Raw genomic sequence first — 15,086 nt, 5'->3', positions numbered from 1 at the left:
AAGGAGATAGCATGGGGTCAGCAGGAACTGGGGGCCCAAGAGTGCTGGGAAGGCCTGAGCGGGCAGGGTTACCTGCTCCTTGTACTGCTCCGCCATCTTGCGCTCATCCTCCACCTGCAGCAGGGCCTCCTTCAGCTTCTTGTCCTTCTGCTTCAGAGACTTGGCAACTGCCTGTTTCTCTCTGTACACGTGTGGAGACAGGGAGACTGTTTGCGATGGGAATGCTCACTGCAGGTGGTGTGTAAACCTGATATGGCAGCTTGCCTACCATGAGCACATTTTCTGAGCCCCAAATAAGGACATCTCCCAAGATGGCCATAGAAAGGAATGAATTACCACTTCATGCTACAACATGGATGCACCTCAAAAACATGCTGAGTGAAAGAAGCCAGCCAAAAAAAAGGCCATATATGGTAGGATTTCATCTATGTGAAATGTCTACAACAGGCAAATCAAATCCATACAGACAGAAAGTGGATTATTGCTTGCTCGGGGCTGAGGGGGATGGGAGCATTGGAGGATGGGAGCTAGAGGATACGGAGTTTCTCTTAAGGGTGATGAAAAATGTTCTAGAATCAACTGTGGTGATGGTTACACATATATGTGAATACACTAAAATCCACTGAATCGTACACCTTGAATGGGCATGACTTTAGGCCTCAGTCAACTCATAATTGAGCTGAGAAGCCTTCCCATCTTTGTGTGCTGAGTGGATTCAAGACTTGGGCTTTTTGTACATCTGCTAACATGATGTCCCTGCAAGCACAGGCAGAAAAGGCATAGGTAAGCTTTGGAGAGCTAGCTTGTGCCAGCGGGGACGCTCCTGCCACTGAGTGATAAGTGCTCTCTCTAGGCCAGGCACAGCCCTTTGCTGTGTGCCTGTTCAATTTTCACATCATTCCTGCGATGTGGGGGCTGCTGTGCTTGTTTTCCACAAAGCAGGACTGATGCCCGAGGCCTCCTTTACATCCTACTGCCAGTGACTGGCAAGCTGGGATTGGGACCCTGGCCCCATGTACCTGGCCTCCTGCTCAACTTGCTCCTCCAGTTGTGCAATCTTGGCCTCCAGTGCCGCGATGGTAGACTTGAACTTAGACTTGACTGCCCCCTCCATCTCCTGGAGCTTGCTCCGGAGCTCCTTGTTCTGCCGCTCAAGCTGCTGCCGTGCGCTTTCATTCTTTTGGGCTGTGCTGCGCTCTGTAGCCAACTCATTATTAAGCTGCTCAGCCTGGGGACAAAGGAAAAGGCCATGCAGTGGGTGCATGGACGCCGAGGCAATACCACTGAGATGACTGAGAGGACAAGCCTGCTCCTGCTGTCTTCAGCCTCCATCACCTCTTCACAAGCCCCGAGTCTGAATGCCTCCACCGTCCCTTTTCTCCTCCAGCCAACTCCAGCTCAGAAGGCTCTTCTGGGAGCTCAGTGGTGCCCCACCAGGCTGGTGAGCAACTCCTTCATCTCCCTTCTCCCCCATCATCTGGTCCTTGTCTGTTCTCCACCCTGAATTGGATAGGTCATGTGATAGCTCTCCAGTACCCGTACAGAATGGCACTCAGTGAGTGTCTTCTGGAGTGTCACTGGGTACCCTCTATCAGAAGTCCCTGGCATAAAGGAGAGAGCCAGGGTCCTTCTCCAGCACATAGAATCTAGTGGCAGGAGCCAGATGTACCCCAGTGACAATATGAGATACTTCAATCAGGTGCCAGGGTTCTAAGACAGTGGGCAGAGCAAGTGCAGGGGACACCTGTGGGGCAGGGGAGAGTGAGCCCTGCACCCTGCCCTCATGTCCCTCTGCTCACCTCTTCTGGATCTCCAGGGGACCTGTGGTGCATGCCACTGACCTGCTGGAATCCTGAACCTGACCCTGCAGTGGGGCCAGTCCATGCCTTACCTGCTGTGTGGCTTTCCGGAAGCGGTCACTCATGGCCTCCAAGTTGCCTTGCTCCTCCTCCAACTCCTCCTCCAGCTGGGCAATCCGGGCCTCCAGGCGGCGCTTCTCATCCTGAAGTGTATTCCTAAGGGAGATGCACCCGCGACTAGGGCTCCAGCCTCACCCTGGCTTAGAAAATGCCCACTCTCTGTAGAAGCACTGCCTCAGGAGTGCCCTCACTTAACAGGTGAGGAAACAGGTGCAGAGAAAAGTAGGAATCTTGTCGAAAGTCACTTAGCTCAGATGTGGGGAGCGAGACTCTCATCAGGTTTATGTCCGGCTGAAGCCTGGGCTGGGATGAGGAGCAGTGCTCTCCTGATGCTTCCCAGCCTCCTTGTCCCCAACATGCAGCTCACCCAACATGAACAGAACTGAGTGCACGCCCAGAGGTGTGAAACATGGAGGAGCACTCACCCTTGGGGACAAGCTCAGCTGAGCAAGCCACTGTTTCTAGCTTTAAAATGGAGGTCCACGGGGCTGCCCCCTCACCCTCCTAGTCTAAAACATCCTCCTTTCTCCCCGAACAGGGTAGGGGGTCTCTGTACCTTCCAGATACGCTGCTGGCCAGCTCCTCTGCCAGCTCCTCTTTCTCCAGGTCTGCCTGTTTGCGAGCCCGCTCAGCCGCGGCGAGTTCCTGGAGGGCCAGGAAAGAAACCCTGCTGTCTGCTGAGGGGCAAGGGAGCCAAGCCCTAGCCAAGAGTCTGGCCTGGTCCTGTCACTAGGCCCCCCAAAGTCTGCAGCCACCCTAGAAAATGGCTCACCTCATCTGAGCTCACAAATACATCAAGAGAAAAGGATGGATCTTTGAACACTATATACACCCATTTGGAAGGTTGGATGAGGCAAAGGAATCTTAAGCACACAAACCTGGACACAAGGGCAGCTACCATGACGCACTACTGAAGCTGTCCTGTCCAGAAGGCCTTACCTCTTGGAGCTGCATGAGGTCGGCTTCTAAACTTTTGGCTTTCTTCTCATTCTCTTTGGCTGTGGCAAAGATCTCTTCTCTGGATGCACGGGCATCTTCCAGCTCTCTCTGGAAGTCCTTCATCTGTGCCTGTGAGAGTTGACGGGAAGGACAAGCTAGGACATCCTTACTCACCCACCTTACCTTTCCAGGCCAACCCCTGGGGTTTTCTGCAGTTAGCCCCAGAGGAATTACAGGGACGTTGCATTGAACATCAGGAGGCTGTTTGGGGCACCTTTCTGGATGTGTCCATCAGCCTGTTCAAGAAGCTGTGCCTCCAATGGGCTCTGAGAACAGTGGCCAAAAGCCCAATAATAGCACCCTAGCCAGGGTGAGCCCTTGGGTGGTACAAATGATCAACTCGTTCAGCTGTTAACCAAGGTTTGAGGGGCCTCAGAAGAAAGGCCTGGCAGTCTATTTTGAAAAGTCAGCCATTGAAAACCACATGGAGCACGGTTCTACTCTGATACACATAGGATCACCATGAGTGGGAATCAACTCAGTGGCAGCTGGCTTCCCCAGGGCAGGAGACACCTCCTGAAAGCTAAGCAATCATGGAGAAACACTAGCTGAACTGGCACCAAAGTCAGAGACAGACTTGCTTCCTCCCCTTGCTACTCGCTTACCTGACCCAGACGGAGCTACCACTTCTTTGGACCCTGCATCCTGAACTCAGGGCTTCACCCACCTGCAGTTTTCGAAGCTGCTTGATCGCTTCCTCTCTTCCCTTGATGGCCGAGTCAGCCTGCAGCTCCAGGTCTTTCAGGTCCCCTTCCAGCTTCTTCTTGGCCGCAGCTGCAAGTGCCCGTTGCTTTCGCTCGTCTTCCAGCTCTGTCTCATACTCGTGGAGCTAAGTGAGGAAGAGAGAGCTGTATGCTGCTGGGCTGCCCCCTGGACTCCAGCCGGCCCTCATGGAGCCCCCAGGTGTACACCACTCCTGCCACTCCCATAACTACCTACCAGGTGGATTTCCTCATCTCCAGGTTGCAGATGAGAGAAGCATCTCCGTGAAGCCGAGAATGGTGGTGGTAGGAATGAGACAGGCTGTCCTGCCTCCCACTCCTTGCCCTCACTTTTCCTTTCTTTCCCTGTTAAGCATTACCTGCCTCTGAAGCTGCCTCCTCTTTTCTTCATTCTGCTCGTCCCGGGCTTGGAGATCTCTCTCAAACTGGCCCTTGAGTGCTTGCATGTTGACCTCTAGCCGCAGCTTGGCATCTTCTGTTGCCTGCAGCTCATCCTCCAGCTCCTCCAGCTGGGTCTTCATCTCCTCCATCTGGGTCTCCAGTGCACGCTTGGACTTCTCCAGCTCATGGACCTGCAGGTAGAGTGGCAGCACCTTTTACTTAAGGGCTGACTCCACTGAGACAATCAAGTGATCCCGCCAGTGAGAGAGAGCTCATTCAGGTCAGTGGGTGGCTTTGCCTGTACATAGGATGCCTGGCCCCTGGGAAGGAAGCCCGGGGCCTTCCCCTCACTGCCCTCAACTCACACCCTCTCCCCGACTGCTGTTCCAAACCACTCCTTACATTTGCACTGGCCTGATTTCAACCCCTGATTATGGCTTCATATCAGAGAGGGTGGACAAACAAAGACAATGAAGAGTGACTTACATTCTTGCCCACATCATCCTTGGAGCTAACGAGATCTTCCATCTCGGCTTTAAGCATCTTGTTGGTCCTCTCGAGTTCCTCTTTGGCTTCCAAGGCCTCTTCAAGAGCCCGAGCCAGAGACAAGGCCTTGGTTTCCTTTTCCCTGGCTTCTGCTTCAGCTCTGTCCCTTTCATCCGCGTATTTGGAAGAGATGTTTTTCTCCTCAGCTAACAACTACAAAACAGCACAAAACCCAATGGTGTGAGTACTTGGGCTGGGCACATCCAAGACTGAGCTTCATTCAATGGGGAAGAGGCCTTATGTGCTACTCAGTTTATCCAGATGAAGGAAAGTAATTGAGTTACTGTCTGTGGAAGTTATTTATAATCATCTTGCTTTCTGACTCCTAGATCAGTTTTACGTGGAGCCAGAATCAGCTCTGCAACCACTAAAGCTGCCCATGTTGGTTAGGTCATGGTCAAAGGTAAAAGAGGCCAAAGTGATGTTTAATCCTGCCAGAGACCAATTAACCCCTTTGTTGATTCATGGCCACAGGCGGCTTCCTAAAGATGCCCTATCAGCCATAATAGGAAGATGGTGAGTGTGTGGATGGAAATGCACCCACCTATCCCTGTGCTTGGAGAAGCAACCCAAAGAACACACCATCCTGGAATTAATCTCATCTTCAAAAAGAGCAATACATTATATACCATACCATCCAAAGACCAGACTTCCAGAATTCTGCCAGGAAAGGGGGCCACAGAGGCCTCCAAATACCACAGTGAACACAAAAACCTTACACTCTATGTGACAAGAAGCAATCTTAGGCCCTCAGCCAGATAATGAAGCAGCAGACTAGAAGCAATGAGGACAAGCTGACATGAGAAGGGATGGCTGATGGGAAATGGAAGAATCAGGAGCAACATAGAGAAGCCCTGCACACCAAGGCCATCTGGTGCAGGGCAGTGAGCCTCAGGGTACAATCCAGAAATGGATTTTCAGAATGACATTAAATCACTTGTAAACTAAATATTTATTGGATAATGGGTAAATTTTATTAAAAGTCGATACTTAAGGGTTTGGATCACGGAAGTGTAAATCAGAACATTTAAGGTTTTTGCATTTCACTGTGTAAATTTTACCTCAAAAGAAGCAAAGTTATATAAAAAAGTAAAGAACTCTATCTAGTTCATGATACGCAATGCTGAAGAATTGAGAAAATGTACAGATTTTTGTAATTTGCTTTGAAATTCATCCTAAAGATAATATATGGTTGATAGATATGATTCATATCCTTACGAATAACAATGTAAAAGAGGAGATACAGTAAAATGTTAATAACTGAATTCAAGTAGTAGATACACAGGTGGGTATTCACTGTACAATTCTTCCAGCTTTGCTTTGTGCTAGAAATTTTTCATAATTAAATGATGAGGGAAAGTTGGTATTTAAAGAGTATAAGACTTTGAAGTGTAGTACTCAATAAGCATGCAAATAAATACTTGTTGAGTGAATAAAATATATGGACCTCATTCCTTGTAGGGCTAGAAGCTGTGTTTGCAAAATGTCCTGGTGGTGGTACTTGGAAAAGTACAGAGTTCTCAAAGTTCCTCTGCTGGCATCACTCTGATCTAGTAGCCCTAACGTTTCATGGTCACAGAAAACAAGATGGCCTTCCATAGTAACCACCAAAGCAGAGAATGGGATAGACATGCACACACACCAGCCACAACTTAAGTTAGGCCCACTCAAACCTGATCTCTCAGCCAGTGTCCATGAACAAAGTAGAGGGCACTCCCACCCCTACCTGATCAAACTTCTTCTGTTTCTTTTCCAGGTTGGACACCAGTTGCCGCTGGTTGTCCAAATCAACAACCAGGTCATCCAGCTCCTGCTGAAGCCTGTTCTTGGTCTTTTCCAGTTTGTCATAGGCGGCTGCCTTCTCTTCATACTGCTGGGTGAGGCCTTCAATTTCCTTCTGGAGTCTCTTCTTGCCCTCTTCCATTGTTTCCACAGTGCTGGCAAAGTCCTGCAGCTTCTTCTTTGAATCGGAGAGCTGAAATGGCAATGGCCAGGGTGGGGTGAAAGGAAGGCCATGAGTGATCCCTGTCCTTGCCCCTCAAATCCTAAGAAGTGAGAACTACTTTCTCCTCATTGAAAAAAACCCAGTAGTAAGAGGAGCCACAGCAAGCCAAGCAAAATGGTGTCAATCTTCTACTATAAAACATCAGAATACAACTTTCACTTGAGAACTCAACACCCAGAAAAAATATGGGAGGACCATGTCAGAAGCAAGGATGTGTAGCCAGCACCTGTATATTCAGAGTTGATACGTGACGTTCCAGGGTCTGCTTGGCCTCCATCTCCTCATCCAGCTGGTCCTGTAGGCTGTTCCTCTCATCCTCCAGTTGGCGGAGCTTGGTGGACACATTGAGCTTCTGCCGGGTTTCTTCTTGAAGCAGCTCCTATGAAAAGGACACATGGAGGTTCCAGGGACCTAACCCCAGGAAGGTCATACCCCAGGTACCCCTGGATGACATGGCAGGATACTCACCTGGGTATCCTGGAGCTGGGATCCAAGGGATGCCACATCCTTGGTCAATTTGATGGCTTTCCCCTCTGCTTCATTGAGCATGATGGTGACACTCTCTACTTCATTCTGAGGGTACCAAACAGTGCAGTTTGTTGGAGCCTCTGGAACAGGACCCCTATCCTTATTAAGTATGAGGAGCCCTTTTACTCAAAATATATCGCACAGCTTCATAAGAGAGAACTTGTGGTACCCACTGATTGAGAAAATACCTATGGAGGTATTAAACTCTGACAGTAACTCTTTGGTCCCCAAGGAAGTCCAAGGCCTACAAGTTGGGATCTCTGGCTCTGGACCCTCAGGTTCTAAGAACTTGTCAGGACTCTAAACTATTGACTGGACCTGATCCCCCTAAATGGATTCTGGATGAAGACAAAGGTTGGGAAGATGAAGTATCAGATCTGAGAGTCCAGACCCTGAGAGATGCTGTGGACTGGCACACTCCCTAGCATAAAAATGGAGAGGGGCATGCAGAAGGGCACCTGAACTTCTGGGACCCTGTCCCACCCCCACTGCTCCTCTTCCTCACCTCTAGTCTCTGTTCTTTTACTGATCTTTAATAGCTAAAACCAAAGACACACAACATAAAAAGCCCTCTACGGCAGTCTCTGCCTTTTACTCCAGCACTTGATGTCTCTGAGCAGATCCTCTGGAGATACCAGCCCACCACATCCTATTTCTATGTACAATAAAGATATAAATGAGCTTGGCTCTGGTCCTGTAGGACATCACTTTTATTAGGATAGCAAAACCACTGTTCCCAGGGCTATGTGGGAAAATCATACACATGCTCCAACCCACATTACAGAAATATTTATCAAAAGTTCAAGTATATCCCGTGAATGGCAAGCCAGACCAAATGTCTGTCTGAAGCTAAATCACACCAAAGATAAACACATCATGTCACTCCTCGATGTAAAATCCATCAGTGGTTTCCCATCGCTCAAAGACCAACCTCTGTATGATAATAGGGCTTCAAAGGCCCTGCACCATCTGGCCCCAACCTTCCTCTGTAGTCCCATTTTGTACCCTTGGCACTCCAGCAGAGTAGCCTTATTTGATCTCTTCTAATGTCCCACCTAAGGAGTTGTGGTAGTGTAGTGGGTTAGGCATTTGGCTGCTAACCAGAAAGTCAGTGCCTACCACTGGGCCTTTGCATATGCCATTCCCTTAGACTTCTATTACCTGTCAGATACATGTCTTCCTTAGGAAGACTTCCCTGACTCCTCCCCTTCCCAGGCTAGGACCTCATGTTATTTATACTTACTATACTATGTCTTATAATCTTAGATGGATTTGTGTAAATAGAATGGTCCTCATCTTCCTCTATCCTGTCCCTCCTCCCCCCCCACACACATACCTTAGGCTGGAATTCAACTGTTTCTTCCTTGCTGTTCTATCTCAGGATGGAGCACAGTGCCTAGCAAATAGCAGGTGCTCAAGAAATATTTACCGATGAAGATTTTTTAAAGATCGAAATGGGTAGTGTAACCATCTCCTCGAGGAATGTAGCTAGAGGAAACCAACTGGCTTTGCAGCAAAAGACACTTCAGATAGCTGGAAAGAACTGCATCCCCACTGAGGTGGGCACCGCATGGCCTCCTCACCTGCAGCTTGTGGACCTTGTCGTTGAGCTCGGCACGGGCCCGCTCCCCATCGCTGTACTTGGACTGCAATTCCTGCAGCTGCACCTCCAGCTTCTTCTTCTTGTGCTCCACCTCCTGCTTTGCCTGGTTCAGGACCCGCAGCTCACTGGACAGCTCTGCATTCTCCTTCTCCAGGGTCTGCTTGTTCTTGTCTAGGTTCGCCTTGGCCTGGCCATACAAGAAGAGGGGAGGGAGGGAGTTTTAAGTTAGCAACCTGTGTCGCTGTGCATCCTTCTTGTTTCTTTTCCCTCCTTTCGGGGAGGTCCAGGGACATAGGCTCTTCACCAGGGACATGGTAGAGTGGAGAACAGACTGACCAGTAAAACTTTTTGGATTTTGTTTTCCCAAAGCTCACAGATTGCAAACTGGCATCCCACAAGCTGCCTTCCTCGTGTCCTGTTTGGCCCATTCAGTACTTTTCTTTTCCCCATGTTTTTAATTAGTTGCCAATATTTTAATAAATTTAACATAAAAATCTGGATTCCCAGCTTACCTTTAAAAAATAAATCTCATGTTCTGTATCATGACTGGGGGTGGCTACATAAGTGTGTACATATGTCAAATTCCATTGAACTGTATACACTTAAAATTTTACTGTACCATATTTTTTCTTCCCATGAATAACACACATACACATAATGGGCAGAAATGACAAAATAATGTTAAAAAGTCTGGCATTTCCAGAAGTGAATTTCCGCCTCATTAAATAGTCCAAAATGTTACTTTAAATTGTACTTTGAAAGATATAAACCATGGTCAAGAGGTCATGGATTGAGTTTGGTAGTACCCTAGTAAATCAAAAAATAAACCGTTGAAACTACGTGTTTGCTCTGCTGCAATTTGCAGCCAGGCCTGAGAGTGGTGCACTTCCTTGTAGCCAATCTGCTCCCAGGTAAACTGTGCTGGCCATGGGCAGAGGGCTACACATGGGGTTCCAACAGCCTGAGCACAGGCTGGTCCCACAGTAGGCGGGGGCTGTTCCCCATGCAACCATGGGTCCTGAAGTACAGGCCCCACGTGAAGCCAGGCAGCAGGATAGTGTAGGTGCAGGTGCATACCGCCCTGGCTCCACAGGGGACCTGGGCAGCCAGTCAGCTCCATCTCATCCAAGTGAAGGAGGTGTGACCCCTCTGTGCCTGTGGCTCTCACACCCACCTCAGAGCATCTATGCAGGCAGAAGATTCAAATGGCACAAGCACAGTGACCAGCCAGCCAGGTGGCAGGGCACATGGCTGTGGCACACCAGCCTTGCCTGCCTGAATGGCCTCTCCAGCCTGGGGTGTGCAGACCAACATGCTTCCTGGGCTGGGGCAGGCCTACCCTGGTGATTTCGTCCTGCGTTACAGAAAGCAGTTTGCAGAGCAGGGAAAGAATCCCACTGGGAAAGAAGCAGCTTTAGAAACTCAAGCATAGGCTGATGAGGGTCTGATGCTGGGAACCAACCCTCTGCATCAACAGGCACCAAGATGAAGACTTAACATTAAATCCATTGGACAGAAAAAGAAAATTGAAGTCAGTGACATGTAAAAAGATAATGGTGTAGTGCACTTACGAAAATAATGCACAGGGAGTTGTGTGGTATGTAAAAACTTGTAATGCACATTAGTTCTGTAAAATACGCTATATACCTCAATAATTCTGACTTTACAAAAACAAACTAAGGATCTGGAAACAAGTCTTGACTTCCTGCAAAGCACAGTCAGTGGATCTAAGTAGTAGCTGGCCCTATAGATGGATCAGTCATTCTCTAGTTGGCCCTAGTCCCCACCACTCCCTATTGTCCTTTACATTTATCATCAAACTTAACACTGCTATTTCTGGGACAGATAGGAGAAAGTTAGGTTATCTGTGCAGTTTCTGTAGGCATGTGAGTTTCCTGAGGAGGGAGAGGTTGAGAAAAAGCCCAAGAGAGGAGGGGACTTCTCCCAGGGCCACAACCAGGAGCAAAGGAGAGAAGTGTGTGGGTCCCAAGGACACAGGAAACATTTGTCTTTCCCACATGTACTGGAAATATGCTGTGCAGTGTCCAGGCAGCCTCAGAAGATACTTCTTCTGCCCCTGGTAGGACCAAAAGCTACCAAACCTCACATAGAAACAAGACACCTCCTGGGATACCAGTGCAGGTTGATAAGCAAGGGGCTTAAGGGGCTTGGGCTTGCCTAAGACCCCAGAACTATGGTAAAGCTGCAGGTGTGTAAGGGGAGCCCAGGTCGGCCTGACTTGATGAGTTCCCCACAACAACCTGATAGAACCGGGGTTCCCACGTAGAACCAAAATGGTCTGGTAAAGTGTAAAGTGCAGACCATTCTCTCTTAGTGCACCTGAAGAGCTGGGCTGAGATACAGCCTACACCTGTATTCGTGAAGGCCAGGAATGAATGCTGCCTGCTGGCGGCATGAACAGCTGAGTATCTCCAGGGAGGCCTGCCTGCCAGTCCAGCTTGGGTCCCAGCCTCTGCTCACCTCCAAGGATCACCTGGCCTCAGGATGTCAGCTCTCCGTTCTGGGACCCCACTCTCCCAATTGTAAAATTAAAAGGGATATATACCCCTCATTATTGCCTTGAAGGTTATTTCAGAAGGTATATGAAAAACAAAACGAAAGAAAACTTAAGTTATTAAATAGTTTTTAATATAACTTCTGAAATACAAAAGCAAAGACAATTGAAGGGGGAGATGTATATTATACATTATACATTAGCATTTGAAGGGGCCAGTCCCTAAAGAAGGACATAATGCTTGGTAAAGTATAGGGTCAGTGAAAAAGAAGACCTTCAATTAGGATTGACACGGTGGCTGCAACAGTGGGCTCCAACAGCAACCATAGTGAGGATAGCACGGGACTGGGCAACGTTTCATTCTGTGCATAGAATCGCTGTGAATTTGAACTGACTTGATAGGACCTATACCAACATACCTAGCAAAATCTTATTTGTCCAAACTATTTAGAGAATTGACACAATAGAGAGGTTTAGTACTCAGATTTCACCTAATGATGGACATGAGCAAGCATCCATTCATTCATTTGGAGAGCAGGGGTGAGTTCAGGCTTGTTAGTGCTCTTTAAAGTGTGCTACTGAGACAGCCTCCATCAGGACTGAGGAAATCTGCATTTCCTTGCAGGCTTGGAAATCTGCATTTTTAATAAGTGTCACAGGTGACATTAAATTAGTCTACTTCCGTTAGTGATACCACCTCGGAAACCCAAGGAGGAGTCACTATGAGTCAGGTTCGATGCAACGGCAATGAGTTTGGAACACTACCTGGCACATACTAAATGCTTCATAAGGTATTGTGAGATTATTTTGAGATTCCAATAGAACAAGTAATGAAAAAGCTCTGAAAACTGCTCAGTAAAACACCTCATAGAAGAACGTTGAGCTTGACTAGTGAGAGATGAAGAGATGTAGGCTCCAGCAAAGTTTAGGTAATGCTGTACACATTTAATCTAGCCAAATCAAAATACCATTCTGATGGAGACGTGGGGAAAGGGTTACACCTATACACTGAGGAAGGAGCTGGCATGGCACAAGTGGCAGTTGGCTGCCAACCTAAAAAGTTGGTGATTCAAACCTGCTCTGTGCCAGAAAGGGCCTGGTGAACTGCTTCCATAAAGATTACAGCCAAGAAAACCCTGCGGGGTAGTTCTACTCTATACCACATGGGGTCGCTATGCCAACTTGACAGCAGCTAACAAAAACATCCCTACTATAAAATGAGGATGGTATAAATTCATTCAGACTTCAGGGAAGCAATTCAGCAAGATGTTCCAAGCTAAAAAAAAAAAAAAAAAAAAAAAAAAACCCAAACTCTCTGCCATTGAGTCAATTCCAATTCAGAGCGACCCTGTAGGACAGACTAGAACTGCCTCGTAGGGTTTCCAAAGCTGTAAATCTTTACAGAAGCAGACTGCCATATCTTTCTACCAGGGAGCAGCTGATGGATTTAGACCACTGGTCTTGTGGTTAGCAGGTAAGTGGGTTAACCACTGTGCCACCAGGGAATGAAGCACAGGAAATAGTCCAATAGGAGAGAAAAGTACCTAATATAAAACTTCAGAGTAGTGCTGCATAGTGTCCCCAATCCCACACAGCCTAAAAGCCCAACAACAGGAAAGAAGGATCCAGTGGTTTGCAAACCATGCCAGAGAGAGTTGTTCTGCTCCTAAAATAATATAAACAGAGTTTTCCTTCAATGTGCAGAGAAGTGAAGAAGCTCTGGTGGCGTAGTGCCTAAGGCATTTGCCTGCTAACCAGAAGGTTGGTGGTTCAAATTCACCAGCCACTCCACAGAAGGAAAATGGGGCAATCTACTTCCTGAAAGATTTTCCACCTTGGAAACCTAATGGGGGTTGCTGTAAGTCAAAACTGACTTGATAGCAGTAGGTTTGGTTTTTTCGGTTTGCAGAGAAAATAAGATGGATAGAATGTTCCCAATTTTAAGTTATCCTGCAGAACTTGTTTATCTATGAGGGGCAGTGTATTGTGGACCTTAATCTGTAGCTTAAGGAAGAAGTGCAGCCGGAATCTTCTTGGAAGTGAGAATGGCTAGACTTCATCTCACCTACTATGGTCATGTTGTCAGAAGGGACCATTCCCTAGAGAAGGATGTCATGCTCGGTAAAGTGGAGAGTGAACAAAAAAGGGGAAGGCCCTCAACAAGGTGTACTGACACAGTGGCTGCAACGATAGGTTCAGGTATAGCAAGGAGTGTGAGGTTGGCAAAGGTCCAGGCAGTGTTTCTTTCTGTTATACATAGGGTCACTATGAGTCAGAGCCAATTCAACGGCACCTAACAACAACAATCTGTAGATGGTAAGGTTCTTCTTAGGTTCCATCATGGCTCTGCCACTTACAAGCTAGGTAATCTTGGATAAGCCTCTTCACCTCTAGGCACTTGACCTCCATTTCTTCATGGGTTTAATAGTACCCATCTCACACAGTGGTTGTGAAGATTAATTAACATAATGTATTGTAAGCATTATTGTGTGTTGCTAATGTTATTCATCTTACTACAGACCCTTGTCAGTTGCCATCAAGTCAACTCATGGTAACCCCATCTGTGCAGAATAGAACTGCCTCCAGAGATTTTCAAGGCCTGTCTTTCCAGCTGCCTCAGAGTGGGTTCCACCTGCCAACCTTTCAGCTAGTGGTTGACAGCGTAGCCATTTGTGCCACCCAGGAGTTCATACTACAGACTCTGCTATGTAGTTATTTGAAGCTTATGGTCTATTGCTCTTCAATGTGTGGTCACAAACAGGCACCAGGACTTACCCTCTTGAACTGCTCAAGCTGTTCGGTGAGTTCCTCCACCATCTGTGTGTGTTTCTGCCTCATCTCCTGGACCTGAGCCTCGTGGGACCGCGTCTCCTCGTCCAGAGCCTTTTTCAGCACAGTCACCTCCTGCTCCCTCTTGGCCCTTGACAGGGAGAGTGCGGAGGAAGCAGTTGGGTGGAGACAGAGGTGTGCAAAGACAGTGCTGAGCTCTACCAGGAACCCAAGCTGAAGTCCCCACCACTGCCCTCACATGCTGTGTGACCTTAGGTGAGTCACCTAGCCTTTCTGGAAATCACATATCCTCAGCTGCAAATCAGGGACCATTTTACTTGCCCAGCATATCTCACAGATCCATCCACAAAATTATATTGTTGAGTGAACTTCTGTGAACTGCAAAAAGATTCCTCATATATTAACTACTATTTATAGAGCACTTACTATGTGCCATGGAGTCCCGGATGATGCAAATGATTAAGCACTCAACTACTAACCAAAAGGTTAGCAGTTCAAATCTGCCCTGACACTCCTTGAAAAAAAAAAACCTTGGTGATCATCTTCTGAAAAATCAGCCACTGAAAACCCTGTGGAGCACAATTCTATTTTGAAACGTTGGGTCACCATAAGTAGGAATAAGCCCAATGGCATCTGGTTTAGTTTGGGTTGTTTTTAGTTTACTACGGGTCAGGCCCTGAACTAAATTACTTATATACATTGTCTCTGATAATCTTCACAGCAAATTAAGAGGGAGGTATATTATTATTTCTGTTCTACAGATGAGGAAACAAAAGACTAGAGACAGTGAGTGGTTTGCCCTGGTGTTACCACTATATGACTGAGCCAGAATTTGAACTCAAACAGTCTGGCCCCAAGCCTGTGCTTTTACCCACTGCACTGGGCTTTTCTGTATCATTAGGCAGATGGCAAAGGAGCAGAATACGGTGCTGGCCTCGAGGCACAAAACGCACAGCATGGGAGATGAATCAGGGTATACACTGTTAGCATGCACCTGACACAGAGATGGACTCAAACTACATTCATACACAGTAAAATCTGTGAAGGCTGGAACCTGTGTAAGGTGGAAACCTGTCAG

General features: G+C 47.6%; 1 protein-coding gene across 1 annotated transcript in view; it reads right to left on the bottom strand.

The window, feature by feature from the left end:
- The window catches only part of MYH11 (myosin heavy chain 11), a 145,277-nt gene that overhangs the window by 9,151 nt on the left and 121,040 nt on the right, over positions 1–15,086 (bottom strand). The window contains 13 exon segments of the mRNA XM_007956470.2: positions 73–181; positions 1,020–1,228; positions 1,892–2,015; positions 2,476–2,564; positions 2,859–2,987; positions 3,586–3,747; positions 4,000–4,212; positions 4,508–4,720; positions 6,294–6,542; positions 6,799–6,951; positions 7,041–7,145; positions 8,684–8,890; positions 13,994–14,324. Of these exon segments, the coding sequence (XP_007954661.1) occupies positions 73–181; positions 1,020–1,228; positions 1,892–2,015; positions 2,476–2,564; positions 2,859–2,987; positions 3,586–3,747; positions 4,000–4,212; positions 4,508–4,720; positions 6,294–6,542; positions 6,799–6,951; positions 7,041–7,145; positions 8,684–8,890; positions 13,994–14,324 (2,293 nt within the window).

This window comes from Orycteropus afer, unplaced genomic scaffold (genome assembly GCF_000298275.1).
Source record: "Orycteropus afer afer isolate SDZICR_OR568_19922 unplaced genomic scaffold, OryAfe1.0 scaffold00623, whole genome shotgun sequence".
In the NCBI taxonomy this organism is placed as follows: Eukaryota; Metazoa; Chordata; class Mammalia; order Tubulidentata; family Orycteropodidae; genus Orycteropus; species Orycteropus afer.
This window is presented reverse-complemented; position numbering and strand designations above follow the sequence as displayed.